The sequence below is a fragment of the Canis aureus genome, chromosome 9, assembly GCF_053574225.1.
Source record: "Canis aureus isolate CA01 chromosome 9, VMU_Caureus_v.1.0, whole genome shotgun sequence".
NCBI classification, from domain to species: Eukaryota; Metazoa; Chordata; class Mammalia; order Carnivora; family Canidae; genus Canis; species Canis aureus.
Window position 1 is genome coordinate 18,662,802 of NC_135619.1, and position 15,458 is coordinate 18,678,259.

The 15,458-nt window shown below is 38.2% G+C and overlaps 1 protein-coding gene across 9 annotated transcripts in view; it reads right to left on the reverse strand.

Annotated features, from left to right (window-relative positions):
• The window catches only part of SLC25A21 (solute carrier family 25 member 21), a 470,571-nt gene that overhangs the window by 117,118 nt on the left and 337,995 nt on the right, over positions 1–15,458 (reverse strand). For 7 of the 9 annotated variants that reach the window (XM_077909079.1, XM_077909077.1, XM_077909082.1 and 4 more), the window contains one exon: positions 9,406–9,489. The exons of the other annotated variants lie outside the window; for them this stretch is intronic. In XM_077909079.1, the coding sequence (XP_077765205.1) occupies positions 9,406–9,489 (84 nt within the window). The remainder of the gene's footprint in view (positions 1–9,405; positions 9,490–15,458) is intronic. 9 annotated transcript variants of the gene reach the window in all.

Here is a 15,458-nt window from a genome sequence, read left to right on the forward strand (position 1 = left end):
CGCCCACATGGGGCTTGATCTCACAACCCTGAGCCAAAATCGAGTGGGACATTTAACCCACTGAGCCACTCAGGTGCCCCTGACTTATTTTCTATAATAAAAGAATCAGACAAAGGTAGAAGGTTTTTAGGAGATTTTCTTTTCTTTCTCATTTTCATCTGAAAATGTTCAGTTTAGCAACCACTAGAAAAAGGATTATGGTTTTGTTAAAGACATTTTTTTCCCCAAGGTGACTGCGTCTAACTCATCAGAAAACCAGAGTAAGTTAAAATAAAGTCTTGAAAATATTTCCAATCGGACATTTCCCATTGGCCATAGAATCCCCTCACCTCCCATTAACACTCTATAAAACACAGGGAATATCTGTGCAGGCTCTGGATTGAGACATTCACATTCCTGAAAGACAACTACTTCCACCCAAACAACTGGTCCTCCTTTCCTTCTTGTCAGCACTGCGTGCTGGGAGAGGCTGTGTTTGGTCTCTTTATCAGGCCCTGCTGACGAGCTGACATCACTGCAAACGTTTTCACTTATTCTTTGGCAACACTTAAATCCTTGCCAAAGGCCAGTCAGTAAGTCAGAAAGTATTGTTAGTGAGTGGCTGGGGGGAGCCGGAGTGTGAGTGTCAGCTAGCCATCGATGGTGATGACAGCAGGGAAATCTAGGAGCTGAAACCATTTTAAAGGTCACTCTGTGGGCAGAACAAAAGACCTCTGACAGGGCTCTGGGACATGGGAGCACAGGGATGCTGCTATCTGAGCACTCTGGAAATTCATTATCCTCCCCCTGATTGTAAAGACCACTTTACAACCCAGTACAGCTTAAACCAGTAACCATTTGCCTTCGCAAGGGTATAAAATAATCTGGTAGAACAGAAAAGCCAAATGATGTGCCAGTGGTTCAACTTTCTGCTTTAAAAAAAAAACCAAAAAACATTCTTCTTTAGCATTTTCTCCTTACCCTACATTCTCTCATTTTCAACTTTGAATTGCTAAATAAGTTTAAAGTTTTTAGCAACACACTTTCTGCAAAAAGCTATTGCATACATTTTATGTCTGAAATTCTGAGTATAATATACTGAAGCATTGATAAGCCCTTTTTTAAAAAAGATTTTATTTATTTATTCATGAGAGACACAGAGCAAGAGTGAGAGCGCGCGAGAGAGACAGAGACACAGGCAGAGGGAGAAGCAGGCTCCAGGCAGGGAGCCTGATGTGGGACTCGACCCCGGTCTCCAGGATCATGCCCTGGACTGAAGGTGGCGCTAAACCACTGAGCCACCCGGGCTGCCCTGATAAGCCATTTTTAAAGGAACACAGATCATTCAGGAATAATAATAGCAGGCCCATGCCTGAATTGAGATCATCTCTTTGCAAAATAGGAAGAGATGTGATGTGGGAAAAAAAAATGGCTCAGGTTACTGGGTGCCGTAATCTGGACCTGGGCCCACCACTTGTAAGACCTGCCGAACAGATTTGCTATAGTTTATTCTCTAAAGTCTCACTTATTGTGTTATTTCCTTTCTTATTCTTTTTCTTTCCCCTACCTAAATGGAAGATATTTGTTGTGCCATCATTAAGAAGCCCAGGCAGGCCAGGACAGAACTCTGTAGTGTGGGAGCAAGAGCAGCTGGGATTGTCTGCTTTCCTCCTTATCACCACAGGAAAACAAGGGAGGAGGGATCTAAAGCATAGCATGGTGACTATAGTGAATCATACTGCATTGTATACTTGAAAGTTGCTAAGAAAGTAGATCATAAGTGTTCTAACTACACACACACAAATGGTAATTATATGAGTGATGGATGTGTTAATTAACTCTAATGTGGTAATCATTTTGCAATGATCAAATCATCACACAGTACACTTTAAACTTCACAGTGTTCTATCTCAATGTTGAGATATCTCAATAAAGCTGAAAATAAGCCAAAATGGAGGGAGCCCTCAAGGGAGGTCCAGTGGATACCAGGAAGGGCCTCTTTAATAAAACAAAAAAGGATGAGAGAGGCGACACTCAACGCACTATTAAGCTCACACAGAAGGCACAGTGCACATTGGCACCCACCAAAGAATGAATTTGCTTGGGTATGCCAGGCTTGCAATTCTAATCAATACTCAATGATCTACACACAGGTGATTGGCACTGCAAATTATCTGCTTAGGGGCCTGGGATATAGTCTGTAATTATTCACCTGAGCGAAAACTCTGCACTGGTTAAGTAGCAGTGAGTACCCAGTGACCCACCACGCAGTTGTATGTGAACTCCACTTGGTCTACATATCAGATAAGAGATCCCAGACTCAGGATCCAGGGAACAGTGATGCTAAGAACCATTCGCTCAACTCCAGCTTGGTAATACTGGGTAGATGAGTTGGTTTCTGTTGGGTGAGAAGTGGGGTAGAAAGAAGAGAGAAAAAGCAACAGCAACTATGGGCCCTTGTGAAGTTGGACTCTGGCTTAGGTGGTGAGGATGCCGACTGCTCAAATAACTGCCATTCCTGGGAAGAGTTAGCACCTCCACTGTCTCTTCAAGTCCAATACTTGCCCTCACTTCCATGTGAAAGTGAGGGGGTTTCCAGAGGCTGCTCAGGGGGTTTTCTCTAGGGGTAAGTCTTTCTATTTAGAGGCAGAGATGCTTTAAAATCACCTGGTCACATTATATTAGGTAAACCACGTTTTAACAAGTGGACCCACTAAGTCACCAAATTGAGCTAAAGATCTTGGAGTTAGTCCACCTGTAAAAAGGAAATGTCCAAATCTCACCAGGTTGTTGTTGATTTTGAGTTGTAGACGTCCCACTTCCTTTGTTTGTGTCACAAGCCACTCATTCCTCTTCTTAATGAAAACAAGAGGGAGTGATTATACCTCCTGGGGCTGTGCCATTTATGCCGTCTGAAAGGCACTTAAACGAGTGGCACATTATCTCACACATCTGGAGTTTACCAAATTAGCCAATTACGCTGGAGCTCATAAAACGAGGCCTTAAATGTCATTTAACTAGAAAATATTATAATCACCAAGTGGTCTGATTGTAAGATGATACTTGGGGCAGCATCAGTGGTTACAGAAAACAAATCGTGAAACAAAACACAGTTCAAATGCCCCCCAAATGCAACCACATATTTTCTACAGTAATACTTTCTGAAGAATACCATATTTCTGAAGGCACCAGCAATCAACATGTTTCTCATTTGAGACTAAGTCTAATCCGACCTAGTTGTTTCCTAGTTATTTGCCTTGGGCAAACCAATGCCCATGCATTTTTCTCATAAGAAAACTGAGGAACATGCCGGCTGAGAGCAGACTGATGGGAAACCATGAACTTATCAGAGATCTGGAGCCATCTGTAAGGGATGCGACAATAACTCAATTAAGATTCTTGAGTTACCAGAAGTTTGTGGTGCTGTCCTGGTACTGACAAGATTTGGTTAACTGAACATATATGGTCTCTCAGGGCTTTCATACTTCACTTGAAGGAAGAGATAAAAGCTGCTTTAAATTGTTATGTGATTTGAGGGTAGAAGAGTTTTTTTTTTAAAGATTTTATTTATTTATTCATGAGAGACACACAGAGAGAGAGAGAGAGAGAGGAAGAGAGAGAGAGAGAGAGAGGCAGAGACACAGGCAGAGGGAGAAGCAGGCTCCACGCAGGGAGCCCGACGTGGGACTGGATCCCGGGACCCCAGGATCACAACTTGGGCCAAAGGCGGTGCTAAACCTCTGAGCCACCCAGGCTGCCCGAGTTTTAGATTAGCTATTTAAAAATTAGAGGTTTGTAGCCACAACTTTCACATTGTCTTCTTTTCATTTAATATATAACAAAATTTGGTGTTTAGTTAAAGGTGATATGATATAATGGGAAAACCATGATATATCACTAATACTTGTGTGACTCTGGGCAAGCTATTAAACTTCTTTGATCTTCCGTTTCCCTCATACAAAATATAGACATAACGCTAGACTGTGTTGAGAATAGTGTTGTGTTGAGCATAAATGCATGAAAAAGTCCCTGGCATCGTGCCTGTTATGATGAAAAAAATAAATATTAGTCTCAGATCTTTCTTTACTGATGTCTTCAGAATGTCTTAAGTTCTGTTTTATTCTCTTTGCTCTTTATTTCAGCAAGAATGGTCACTAGGTGCTTTCAGAAGAGGCAGACTGAGGGGACAGGCAGTCCTGGTTTTACATTAGCATAATTTACAATCCCCTTGCCCAGCTGTGCATATCTCAATCACTCTCTTTAGAGCAACACCAGGTACAAAAGAGACTAAAAGAACTTTCAGGAGACACTCTGAAACAGAAGGATGTAAGACATGATGCAGGAACACACAGTAAATGGAGACACCAGCTGCTGCTTGCCAGGAGAATTTACAAAATGAAGCTAACTGGCTTTAAAGGCACCTAATAACCTAGCCTAAGCATGATTTCTGCGTTCACTGTGTCAGTAGATGGACCTATGAGTTTATTTTTGCCAAACCAGGATAAGAAGAGAAATCATGGTGATGACGGAGGACTCTCACCAGTGACAAATTTTTAGCCTGGATCCTCTCTTCTCCATTAGACAAAACACCGATGGCCTCTTTGGTAAAAGCTAACTAAGCGTGAAAATTCCATATGATAGAAATCCTTGTCTAGAATTTGGAAGGCCTTTTTTTTTTTTTGGATAAAGCTGGGTTGAAAAACCATGTCTTTCATTAAAGTATGATGTATCAAGTGATGCCTGGGTGGCTCAGCGGTTGCGCGTCTGCCTACGGCTCAGGGTGTGATCCCCGGGTCTGGGGATTGAGTCCCACATCGAGCTTCCAGCAGGGAGCCTGCTTCTCCCTCTGCCCCTGTCTCTGCCTCTTTCTCTGTCTCTCATGAATAAATAAATAATCTATTGATGATTTTACTTATTTTTAAAAAGATTTTATCATTTATGAGAATAATGTATATAATATATCGATGCTTTTACTTATTTTTTAAAAGATTTTATTATTTATGAGAGACACAGACAGAGGCAGAGACATAGAGACAGAAGCAAGCTTTCCGCAGGGAGTCCAATGTGCGACTGGATCCCTGACTCCTGAGCCGAAGGCAGATGCTCAACCACTGAGCCACCCACATGCCCCACTTTTACTTATTCTTTTTTTTCTTAATTTAAAGAATTTTTTTTCACTTTTACTTATTCTTAAAAGAACCTTAGGAGTAGCAAAGGGACTTTGACCCATGTATTTGAGCCATTATCTTTTGTAGACATGAATTCTGAACACAGAAGTGGGGAACTGCATTTTTAAGAATGGTGATGAGCACTCTTCTCTTTCTTACAGCAGGGAGAGCTGTACAGACATTAAGAGTGATATCAGACTTTAATGTTCTTTTTTAAAAAAATTATTTATTCATGAGAGACACACAGAGAAAGGCAGGGACATAGGCAGAGGGAAAAGTAGGCTTCTTGCGGAGAAGCCTGATGTGGGGCTCAATCCCAGGACCCCGGGATCATGACCTGAGCCAAAAGCAGATGCTCAACCACTGAGCCACCCAGGTGCCCCAGACTTTAATGTTCTTGAACAACAGGTAAGAAATAGCTTTCAAAACCTTTAACTTGGGGGATATAGGAAAAACCAAGAGAGATGAATATTTTTAACTATATTAATAGTCAAAGTGACTTGTGCTATATCTCTGCAGCCATAGACCAAACTGGCTTGTATGCACCTGAGTGAGAAAAATATCTTTGAAAGCAGAGTGTACTCTAAAAGCTAAATAAGAAAATCCAAAGGAACTGCTGCTTTCACTAGGAAAAAAAATTCAACACAACATGTGCTAAAAGGTTTTCTTTTCTTTTTCCTTTTTTTAAAACTTAACACTATGAAATATTCTTACCCTGTATCAAAAACAACAGGCAGCTTTTTCTTTTGCATTTTTACAAATATTTCCATCTCTGAGACTAGAGCTCTCCAGCTCTCAGCTAATAACATGTCCAGATCTAAAAGCATTACAGAAGGAATGTCAATTTGTTCTAGAAGCAATTATACATACAGTTTAGGAAAAGGCCAATTTTACTATGCAAGGACCACACATGCTGTATGTTTGTTGTATTATTTGATATCAAAGCAGAAACATCAAATTCTTCCTAACACACATGAAATAAAGAGGCCGGCTAAGGAACTCCCACATCCAATTCAGAGATATCTGTTACAGCTTATAGAACTTGACAGTGCTGCTACTACTGTTTTATTGGAAAGGGACACTGCTATTGACTATATATTACACTATGATTTTTTAACTTTATATATATATATTTTAACTTTATATATATTTAACTTAATATATATATATATATATTTTGTAAAATGAGCATGATTTTGATCCCAGTTGTCATAACTGCAGGTATATTATTAATGTATGGCACTTAGATACCATATCTCCAGAGTAATAGCAAGAATTTGCTGATTCCTTGTCACTAGATCACCTAAAAATATTTAATCAGGAATCAAGATTTTATCATAAATTCAGAGGGTGGCCAATAGCAAGAATCATTATATCTGTTTCATTTTGCATCATTATGATTTTGATGTGATTACTTTTATTAATTTAGTGTGCACTTACTATCTCTACTCAGTGTCAAACACAGTTATAGGAGATACAGAACTAAATGAGAAACGGCTTTCAGGGGAATATATTCTTGGGGTAGGGGAGAGGAGACATACAGAAAACAGTCACAGTAAATTAGAGAGGCGCATGCTATCTTTTGTATGGCATATAAAAATGACTGCTAAAGAAAGTGTGTGGTAGAGAAAAGATGGTCAGAGATGGAGAAATGTGAGGGCATCCTTGAGTGAAGAGGGATGGTTTCTTGTGTGGATGAGGGGGTTGGTCCTGCTGGAATAAGATAAAGACAAGAATGCAAAGCTCTGAGAATGTGAGCAGATCTGCTGTTCGTAGAGCAGATCTGTGTATGGGGAATGAGTCTGGAAGGTCATAGTAGAATAGGTTCTATAACATAAGAAGCTTAGGCTTTCATCAGAAAGGATGAATACCTACCATTTGCCTCGACATGGATGGAACTGGAGGATATAATGTTGAGTGAAATAAGTCAATCAGAGAAAGACAATCCTCATATGGTTTCACTCATATGTGGAATATAAGAAATAGTGAAAGGGACTATAAAGGAAAGGAGGGAAACTGAATGGGGAAAAATTAGAGAGGAAGACAAACCATGAGAGACTCCTAATTCTAGGAAACATACAAAGGGTTGCAGAAGGGGAGGTGAATGGGGGGGGGGTAACTGGGTAACGGGCACTAAGGAGGGCACTTGATGGGATGAGCACTAGGTGTTATAGTATATGATGACAAATTGATTTAAATAATAAATAAATAAATAAACTTTAGGCTTTATATTGCAGGGCATATTTTTATATATTACCCAAATACTTCAAAAATAAACAAATTAAAACAGTATGATACTGGCATAGAGATAGTTAAACTAATGAAACAGAATAGGAAATGGAGAAATAGAGTAGAAAATTTAGATGACATATAAATGGAAGTTTAATATACAAAAAAGCTAGCATTTCCAATGAGGGAGTAAAAGATGGATTTTTCAACAAGTGGTGTTTGGACAACTGACTAACCATTTGAAAATAAAATTTAATTTCTATATACCACATGACAAATTTAAAAAATTCTCAGATGGATTAATGATTTAAATGTAAAACATATCAGAAGAAAATGTTTATAATCTTGGGGTTAGAAGATATCCCTCTTTCTAATGTGACAACAAGGTCAGATATCACAGAGGAAAAGATAGATATAACCACAAAACCACAATCTTCAAAAATTACAAGGTTCTGAAAAGTTTAAGGCACTATAGCTCTAAGACAAATGACAGGTTGGGGAAGATATCTGTAATCTATGTAATAGTTAAAGAATTAGTACCTATAATATATACTGAGCTCCTCTAAATCAATAAAAAAAATCTAACATAGAAAAAATGAGCAAAGAACACAAATACGAAATTCATGAAAGAAATGACAACTAATAGTTATAAAAGTATGCTCAATCTCAGATAATCAAAAGAAAGCTTGTAGATAATTTTATCTTTTTACCTATTAGATTATTGACAAGAGATAAATGTGGGTGATAGATATACCAAATGATGATTGATAATGTTCAGTGTTTGAGAGGATGTAGAGAAATGATACTGAAGGTATACAATTGGCACATGCTTTTTGGATGATAATTGGGTAACATTTATATATAAAATGTACATATCATCAGATCCTATAATTCCAGAGCTAGTAACTTATTTATAGAAAAAAATGTATATGAACACAAATATGAAAAAACAGTATGAGGATATTTATTGCACTGTTGTTTCTAATAGTGAAAATCTGCAAACAACCTAGTGGTCTGCCAAAAGGATTAATTTAATAAATTGCAGCACAGTTGTAGATACAAAAATTACTATGGTGTTGTTAAAAATATATATACCATCATGGAAAGACATCCATGACATATGTTTAACTGAAATAACAGTTGGTAGAATAATCCCCATAGTATAACCTGCCAGAGAGGTACTGAACTAAAAAGGTTAGGAGCATGGGTTTTGAGGTCAAGCAGATCTGGATTTGAGTCCCAGTTCTATTATTTATCAGATATGTGAAAATGGCTAATTGCTCTGAGTCTTAGTTTCTTCATTTGTCCAACTGGAATGGATTCTATTAGAACTTACCTCAAAAAAAAAAAAAAAAAAGAACTTACCTCACAGAGTTTTAAAGAGGATTTATAGTATATAGTAGAGGCTAAATAGATACTAGTTATTATTACTATTATCATTTTTTGCATACTTATTATTTTCAACCAATTCTCTTATGAAAACGACTTCAAAAAGCCAATCTAATATCCCGTGGAAAATTACGTTGGATAGAGTCTCTAATTGAATCTATATGTCAAAGACAATTTTAGGTTATGTAAAAAAATATTCTACTTATCTAGTAATCTGCTGAATAAGGATAGCAAATTTGACACATTAATTTTTGACATAGTTCTGTTTTGGTTGAATATTCATAAGTCACAAGGCAAATAAGGAACACATTTGGACACTATATTCAAGAATCAAAATAAAGAACATTTAGATAGCTGCTGTAGGAGAACTTTAAAAAATCCTAATGGCACTAAATAGAAATTGTCTTCTAGTTAGCAAACTGATTATTAATATCATTTTTGTGGTAGTTCTTATGTATACATATTTAGTTCTCAATTGTATTATCAGGAAAAACACAAAAAAGGTGGGAAGGCACCCTTTTAAATACTTCCCCAATAACATCAGGAAAATGAGCCACTCAAAATGAAAAAAACATGTTATACAGTAATATGTTAAATGCCTCTGTCAACATAAACTTCATACAGAAAGAAACACACATACCCTTCTCTTCGGAAAATTGTTCGAAAGCTGTCTCCCAAGCTTTTATAACTATTTGGATCAGTTGCACATCTCTGAATCTGGAATCTAGAAAAAAAAAATCAAACAAACAAAAATCCTAGTTAAGGATTTTGCCAAATGGCTTTCCTCATTTTTCAAAGTCTTAGGAAATTTAGCCTTTTCAGGTTAATCTAAAATATTCTGGTTTTTACTATAGATTTTATTGATTTATTTGCCTTATGTAATCTTTACCTTCCTTTTGTAGCCTTTAAAACTATATTTCTCTGTGCCTTAATAGAAACTAGGGAAAGGGTTTTTTCATCTGTTTCTTAGCCAGGCAGATGCACCCTGAGGCATTTATGCCTTTTTCTTTTATGAAAAGCATACACAGATGTCATAGATTGTTTTAAAGTATAATTCAGAAATCTGAAGGTGCATATGAAACAAATAAGTAGCTCTATTTCTTATCTTAATTAGTGCCCCCTTGATGGTAATTTAATACAAAGGTTAAAAATACAGAGCAGCTAATACGGCCTAACTTTGATCCTGATTGTGAATTTGGAATTCATTCTGGCAGACAGGAGCCCGTGCTTAAAGCAAGAATTGCAGTTGTATTGTGATACAGTTTACAATTACTACTTCTACTTCGTGATGGAGCAGAGTTGGTCAACATGATCCAGCTACCTGAATTTTCACAGAAGTGCCGTGTTCTGTATATAGTTGGTGCTAAACAAAAATGTCTTGCATTTTGGAAAGCTGAATTCTTTTTTTTTCCCTTCTTTTTGGTCAAGATTATGCATCTCAGGACTCTCACCTTCAAAATTTGGAAATTTCCTGATGTGAGGATTTTAACTTATTTATTTTGTACCTTATTCTGGGGTTTGTTTCTACAGAGGTTTATGGCAAGTGCTCTTGTTTCCCTACACCCCAGCTTTTCTCCATTTTTGGGTTTCTTTAGTCTGCTCACTCCCTGTATGTAACTTCCTTGTTGCAATTCTGAGCTGAGGCCCTTCTGCCTTTCCTTCCACAATTTTACCAAAAAATTTTAATAAGATTTTTCAGAAACACCACTCCTACCATCTACTTTAAGATGTTTTTTCTCAGATTGCTCAATTTATAATACGAATACTTCTACCTCTAAGAATGATGGATTTTATGGTTCTAAGGCCCCAGGGAATTATGCTGAAAACTTACCCATATATCACAGAAAAGAGTGAATGTTTTGATTGAAGTAGTTGGGCATATGAAAGGAATGAGTATATTTAATGACTGGAAAGTGAGGCTGATCATATTTGATTGTGTAAAGGAGAGAGTTGATGATTATAATTGTGCAGGAGGGAAGCCATTCTGAGATGAGGAAGTTGAGTATTCCAGCACAATTCTTCCTCAGAACCCACACAAATACCTACAAAAATATTTACTGCCTGATTGGGTGGATTGGAGTGGGAGCATAGAGGGCAGAACAACCATGAAGGCAGTATGCCAATCCAGGTGGAGAAAATGCCAGAATATCAATGGAGGCAACAGAAATGTAAAGAAAAGTGTAAGCTTGTTGGGTAATCCTTATTCTTTTTAAATATGTATGTGTTTGTGTACGTGTGTGCTTGCACGTGCTCATGTTTTATGATCCATTCAGCATGACCCCCTCTTGATCCTCTTCAATCCAGCAAGCAATATTCTACTATTGCCAAAATTTAAGACATCATAAATATTCATCTTCATAATGGTTTTGTCAAATTTACACCTCTATTAGCATGATCATCTTTAGAAGATTAGTTTTTTTATAAGAACTATATTTCTAAAATTCAAATTGTATTGAACCCATCGGAAGATCATGGACCAATACAGCTAACTCATTTAAACTGTTCCAGATATAGAAGTACATTTTGTGTATGCATAATCACTGACCCAGAAGGCTCAGTAGGCAGTTTTGTCTAGAATCAAGAACATGATTTGATGGTCAGGTAGATGGACCATGTTTGGTATTTCTGGGCTACTGCATATAGATGAGTTAACTTGGTACAAATGAATTTTGTATTGGAAACAAATGAATTAACACTAAACCCAAAATAGTATAATGAGAAAACTGTATGTACATCTATACAACGAATAACTTTGCATAAAATTTGTTTATACTACAAATAACATAGGGAGTGATTTCCAAAATATGACATTGATTGTGAAAAAAGAATCTCTATCTCTGCCTTTGCACATTTGCAGCCTATAGTCATGCTAAGTATGAAACATTTTCTTATGTCCTAGTTGGGAAGTCCATGATTATTCTCTAACTGTTCTTTGAAGAAAATAATTTAAAATAATTTTATGTATTATAAAAGTATTACATGCTCATAGGTTTTTCTTATAATATCTGTAATAATTTTCATTAAGTTCACTTCCATCAAATTCCTTTCTAGGTGCTTTTTTCCCAAATTACCAACTATTTTAAAAATAACTGTCATATGAAATAAGATCTACAGGTTAAAAAAAAAAACTCAGGGCACTATCTTCACCGTCAAGAGTCACAACAAATAAATGAATAAATAAATAAGTAAGTAAGTAAGTAAGTAAATAAATAAATAAATAAATAAATAAAATAATTTACAATATAAAGAAAATATCCACAATGTCAAATAGCATCAGCACCAAATTGCCCAGGTGTTCATCAGACGGGGTAATTACTGTTTTCTGCAGAGGGTCAGGAAGGACTTCAGGAAGGAGAAGGGACTTGAGCTGCTCCTAGAGGATTCAGAGGAAAAAGAGTAAGCAGGAGAAAGCATTCCAGGTGGGGAAATGAGAGAAACAAAGGCCAGTGAGAAAAAGTTGTCCTTTCAAGGGAAGTGAAGAAAGAGATCCCCCGCAATGGCAACCTCCCACATTCCCTTTAGGACAGGTGTTACAGGACTCTGCTGCAGCATTCAGTTTCTCAGGGTGGGGAGACCTGAGTGGGTTAGGGGAGGAAATTTATGAAATTAAGTCAAAGCCCAGGGTAGACCATTTGACCTCTTCCTGCTCCTCAGCTGAGTACTTCAGTTAATTCTGCATGGCCATCTCACAGTTATGTGATCTTAGTCTTGGAAGGGACTACAAATGAGTCAGCAGAGGAAGCAAAGCAAGTGCATCCCAATGCCTAGAAAAATGGCTTTACTCCCTCTTTCACTGCTGGAGTTAGAGATGTTGACTTGGTGTATGATCTTGGTGAGCTTGGGTAATGCTGAGGCAGATCTTCCATCAGCTCACACCAAGATGAATACAGAATATGGTGATTTCCTAATTAACTAGTCACCTAACCTTACTATTGGAAGTCTTGGCACTTTACTTGCTGGTTGCAATTTCTTTCTTTTTGTAGAATCTGACAGATACTATTTCTAATTTGCCATTCATTCAGTTAGTAAGACTTCTCGAACACTTAGTATGTATTAGGTATTCCACTACCTGGGGCATTACAAAGAAATAAGACATAATCCTGCCCTTTAGAAGCTTCTAGTTAGTGCAAATAGATGATTAGTATATGCAAGTAATAATAGTGTTTCAGAGTATCCAGTGTCAGCCAAGGAGTTTTATTGGCACTGAGCAAACACATACTATTATTACTCTTCTTGGAGATGATCTCCTATCTATGGGTGGACTGTAGCTGACAGATAATAGTACTATATGGAGGCACTGGAGGGAAGAGGGAAAATGGGAAGGCTATCTTCGGGCTAAATATCTGGTGATTAAATTTTACCCGCCCACTTTAGGACAGGCAACAAGAACAGTGAGTGGAATCGTAAGGAGTGCTCCATTTAGAAATGGACTGATGGGTGACGCTGTGTTAATTACAAACAGGAGCAATGACATCAAAATCACATTAGATGAGGAGGGTCCACAAGCTGTTGTAAAGTCGTGCCAAAGGACGGGCAGGCATGGTAAATACTAATTCCTCAGTAAAGCCGCCCACCATTCTTTACGATGCTAAAGCAGTTGGAGGTCCCGTCCCAGCCGGCTAAGGCAAGGGCAGCTGTCTCTTCTATTGCACATCTCAAACACGGCGTGTCTACACTTTGCAGAGAAAGTACATGCAGTATTTAGTTCTACCGCACATGACTTCTTTGGATCACAGACTTAGTTATCAGTTCTTCTAAGGAATCTGTTTCAAGTTGATATAATTATAGTGCATTTTGGTCAATCATGTAAAACAGCAATTTCCTTCTTCCTCTCTACTACATTTCAGCAACTTAAAAGGTTTCTCTCTTGGATTGAAGCTTTACGTCAGCCTTATCCCAATCTGCATTCTGTGCTAACAAATTCTCCCTACGCCCGGGGAGACAATTTTCCAGTTACGTCATACAGCTCTTTGTAAAATTACAAAGGCAAAGCCACACTACTCTTGATTGTATTCAGAAGAAAAGGTTGGACCTTTCCATTGTCTTAACAAAAGCAGCTTAGACACATCTGGAATCTCCATCTGAGAAACTTCCCTTATTAGAATGAAAACCTGCTGCCAAACTGGCGAATTGGACAGTGGAGTAGCTCTTGAGAAGTATTTGGGGCCTGATGTGCAGTCAGGATGAACCACAAAGTCAGGAGGCATGCAGCTTAAACCCCATGTATGCCTCACTGCCCAGGAGCCAGCAATCTCATCTGCTGTGGTGCCAGGGAGCACAGTTCTGCACACTCCTACAAGCGGAGGGAACAGCCCTGTGCCCCACCATGCCCTACACACGAAGTGAGTTACTGTGGTAACCACCAGGGCAAAGAAGGGCTGCTCAATGTTCACAAACAAATGCACAAGCATATTTTTAAAAGCTGAAGAATGTTCTCACTCACTAAACTATTTATTTTTCTCTGCACGGGTCGAGAACCATAACTGTAGCCTTTCCCACTGACTTCGTTGTATGCCCAGCCGGTGACACCAAATTTCAGACTACTCTTGTTGATTTGCAGCCCAGTTAGGAATGCCAGGTTAGGTATTTGGCTTGTTTGAGCACTTTTTAAGAGATGGCCATAAAAAAGATAAGTCTGTAAGGAATAAAATGACTTTGCTGCCTTAAAAGCTATAGGATGGGGTTGTTTGAAAATTTCAAAATCTCAAATTTATGCAGTGCCTTTATTTGCAAAGTAATTTTATATATGTCACTTTAAAAAAATACTCATGGCTGATGGCATCTATACTGGGGAGGGGAGGCTTCAGGACGCACACACACATATGTACATGTATATATAATTTATAGTATTTTTATATGAAGGTGGCAGTTGGGTTGCAAAGAGTCCGATTGGGGTAGGTGATGACACTTGTCCTGAAGCTATATTTGCATAGCACACACTCTGCTTTTTAGTTTGAGCATATGATTGCTTGTGGTGCTTTAGGGTAGGGAACTGAAGGAGATACAGGAGGCAGTGAAAGCCATCCAAGCCATCCCTTTGGTACTGCCATTAACCCCAAGCAGAGCAATGAGCTGGGTGAGGTTTAGCTCTAGTATCATTTCCAGGTCATTTTCCAGTTCAATAGTATTCTTATGCTCTCTCTTACCTTCCTATCTGCAACAACACTCTCAGAAAAGCACTCACACCATTTATCCTTAATGTAGCTTTTCAATTGAGATGCTGTCTCTCAGATCTTGTCCCCTGTAAAAGGAATTTCTGCTGCCAAAGGGGAGGCAGAAAGGCTTGTTTTGTTTCGGGTGGAAGCGCAGGGTACCTATGCCACCAAAGATAGTCTTAAGCGGTGTGTTTTTCCTGAGTGGGATTGTATGCTACCATCATGCTGAAGGCTACATAAAAATTACACCTTTGTGTCAGAGGTGAGGAACTTTGGGGAACTGAGACACAGACCAGGAGCCACCAGTTAGAATTTAAGTGCAGCCACCAATAAGCAGTGAAATCTAGTAAGGTTAGTAGCTTACTCCTTTCTTGGCCTTTCTCCTCAACAGAAAAATGGGAGGGCAGACATTAGAGGACACTTTGATTTTGAAGGGATAGTGACACATAGATTTATATTTGAGTTTGTTAGCCGTAAGGAAGAAGCAGCATTTCATTTTGTTTTGCAAAGCCCCAAATTCCATATTTTATAGAGGTGG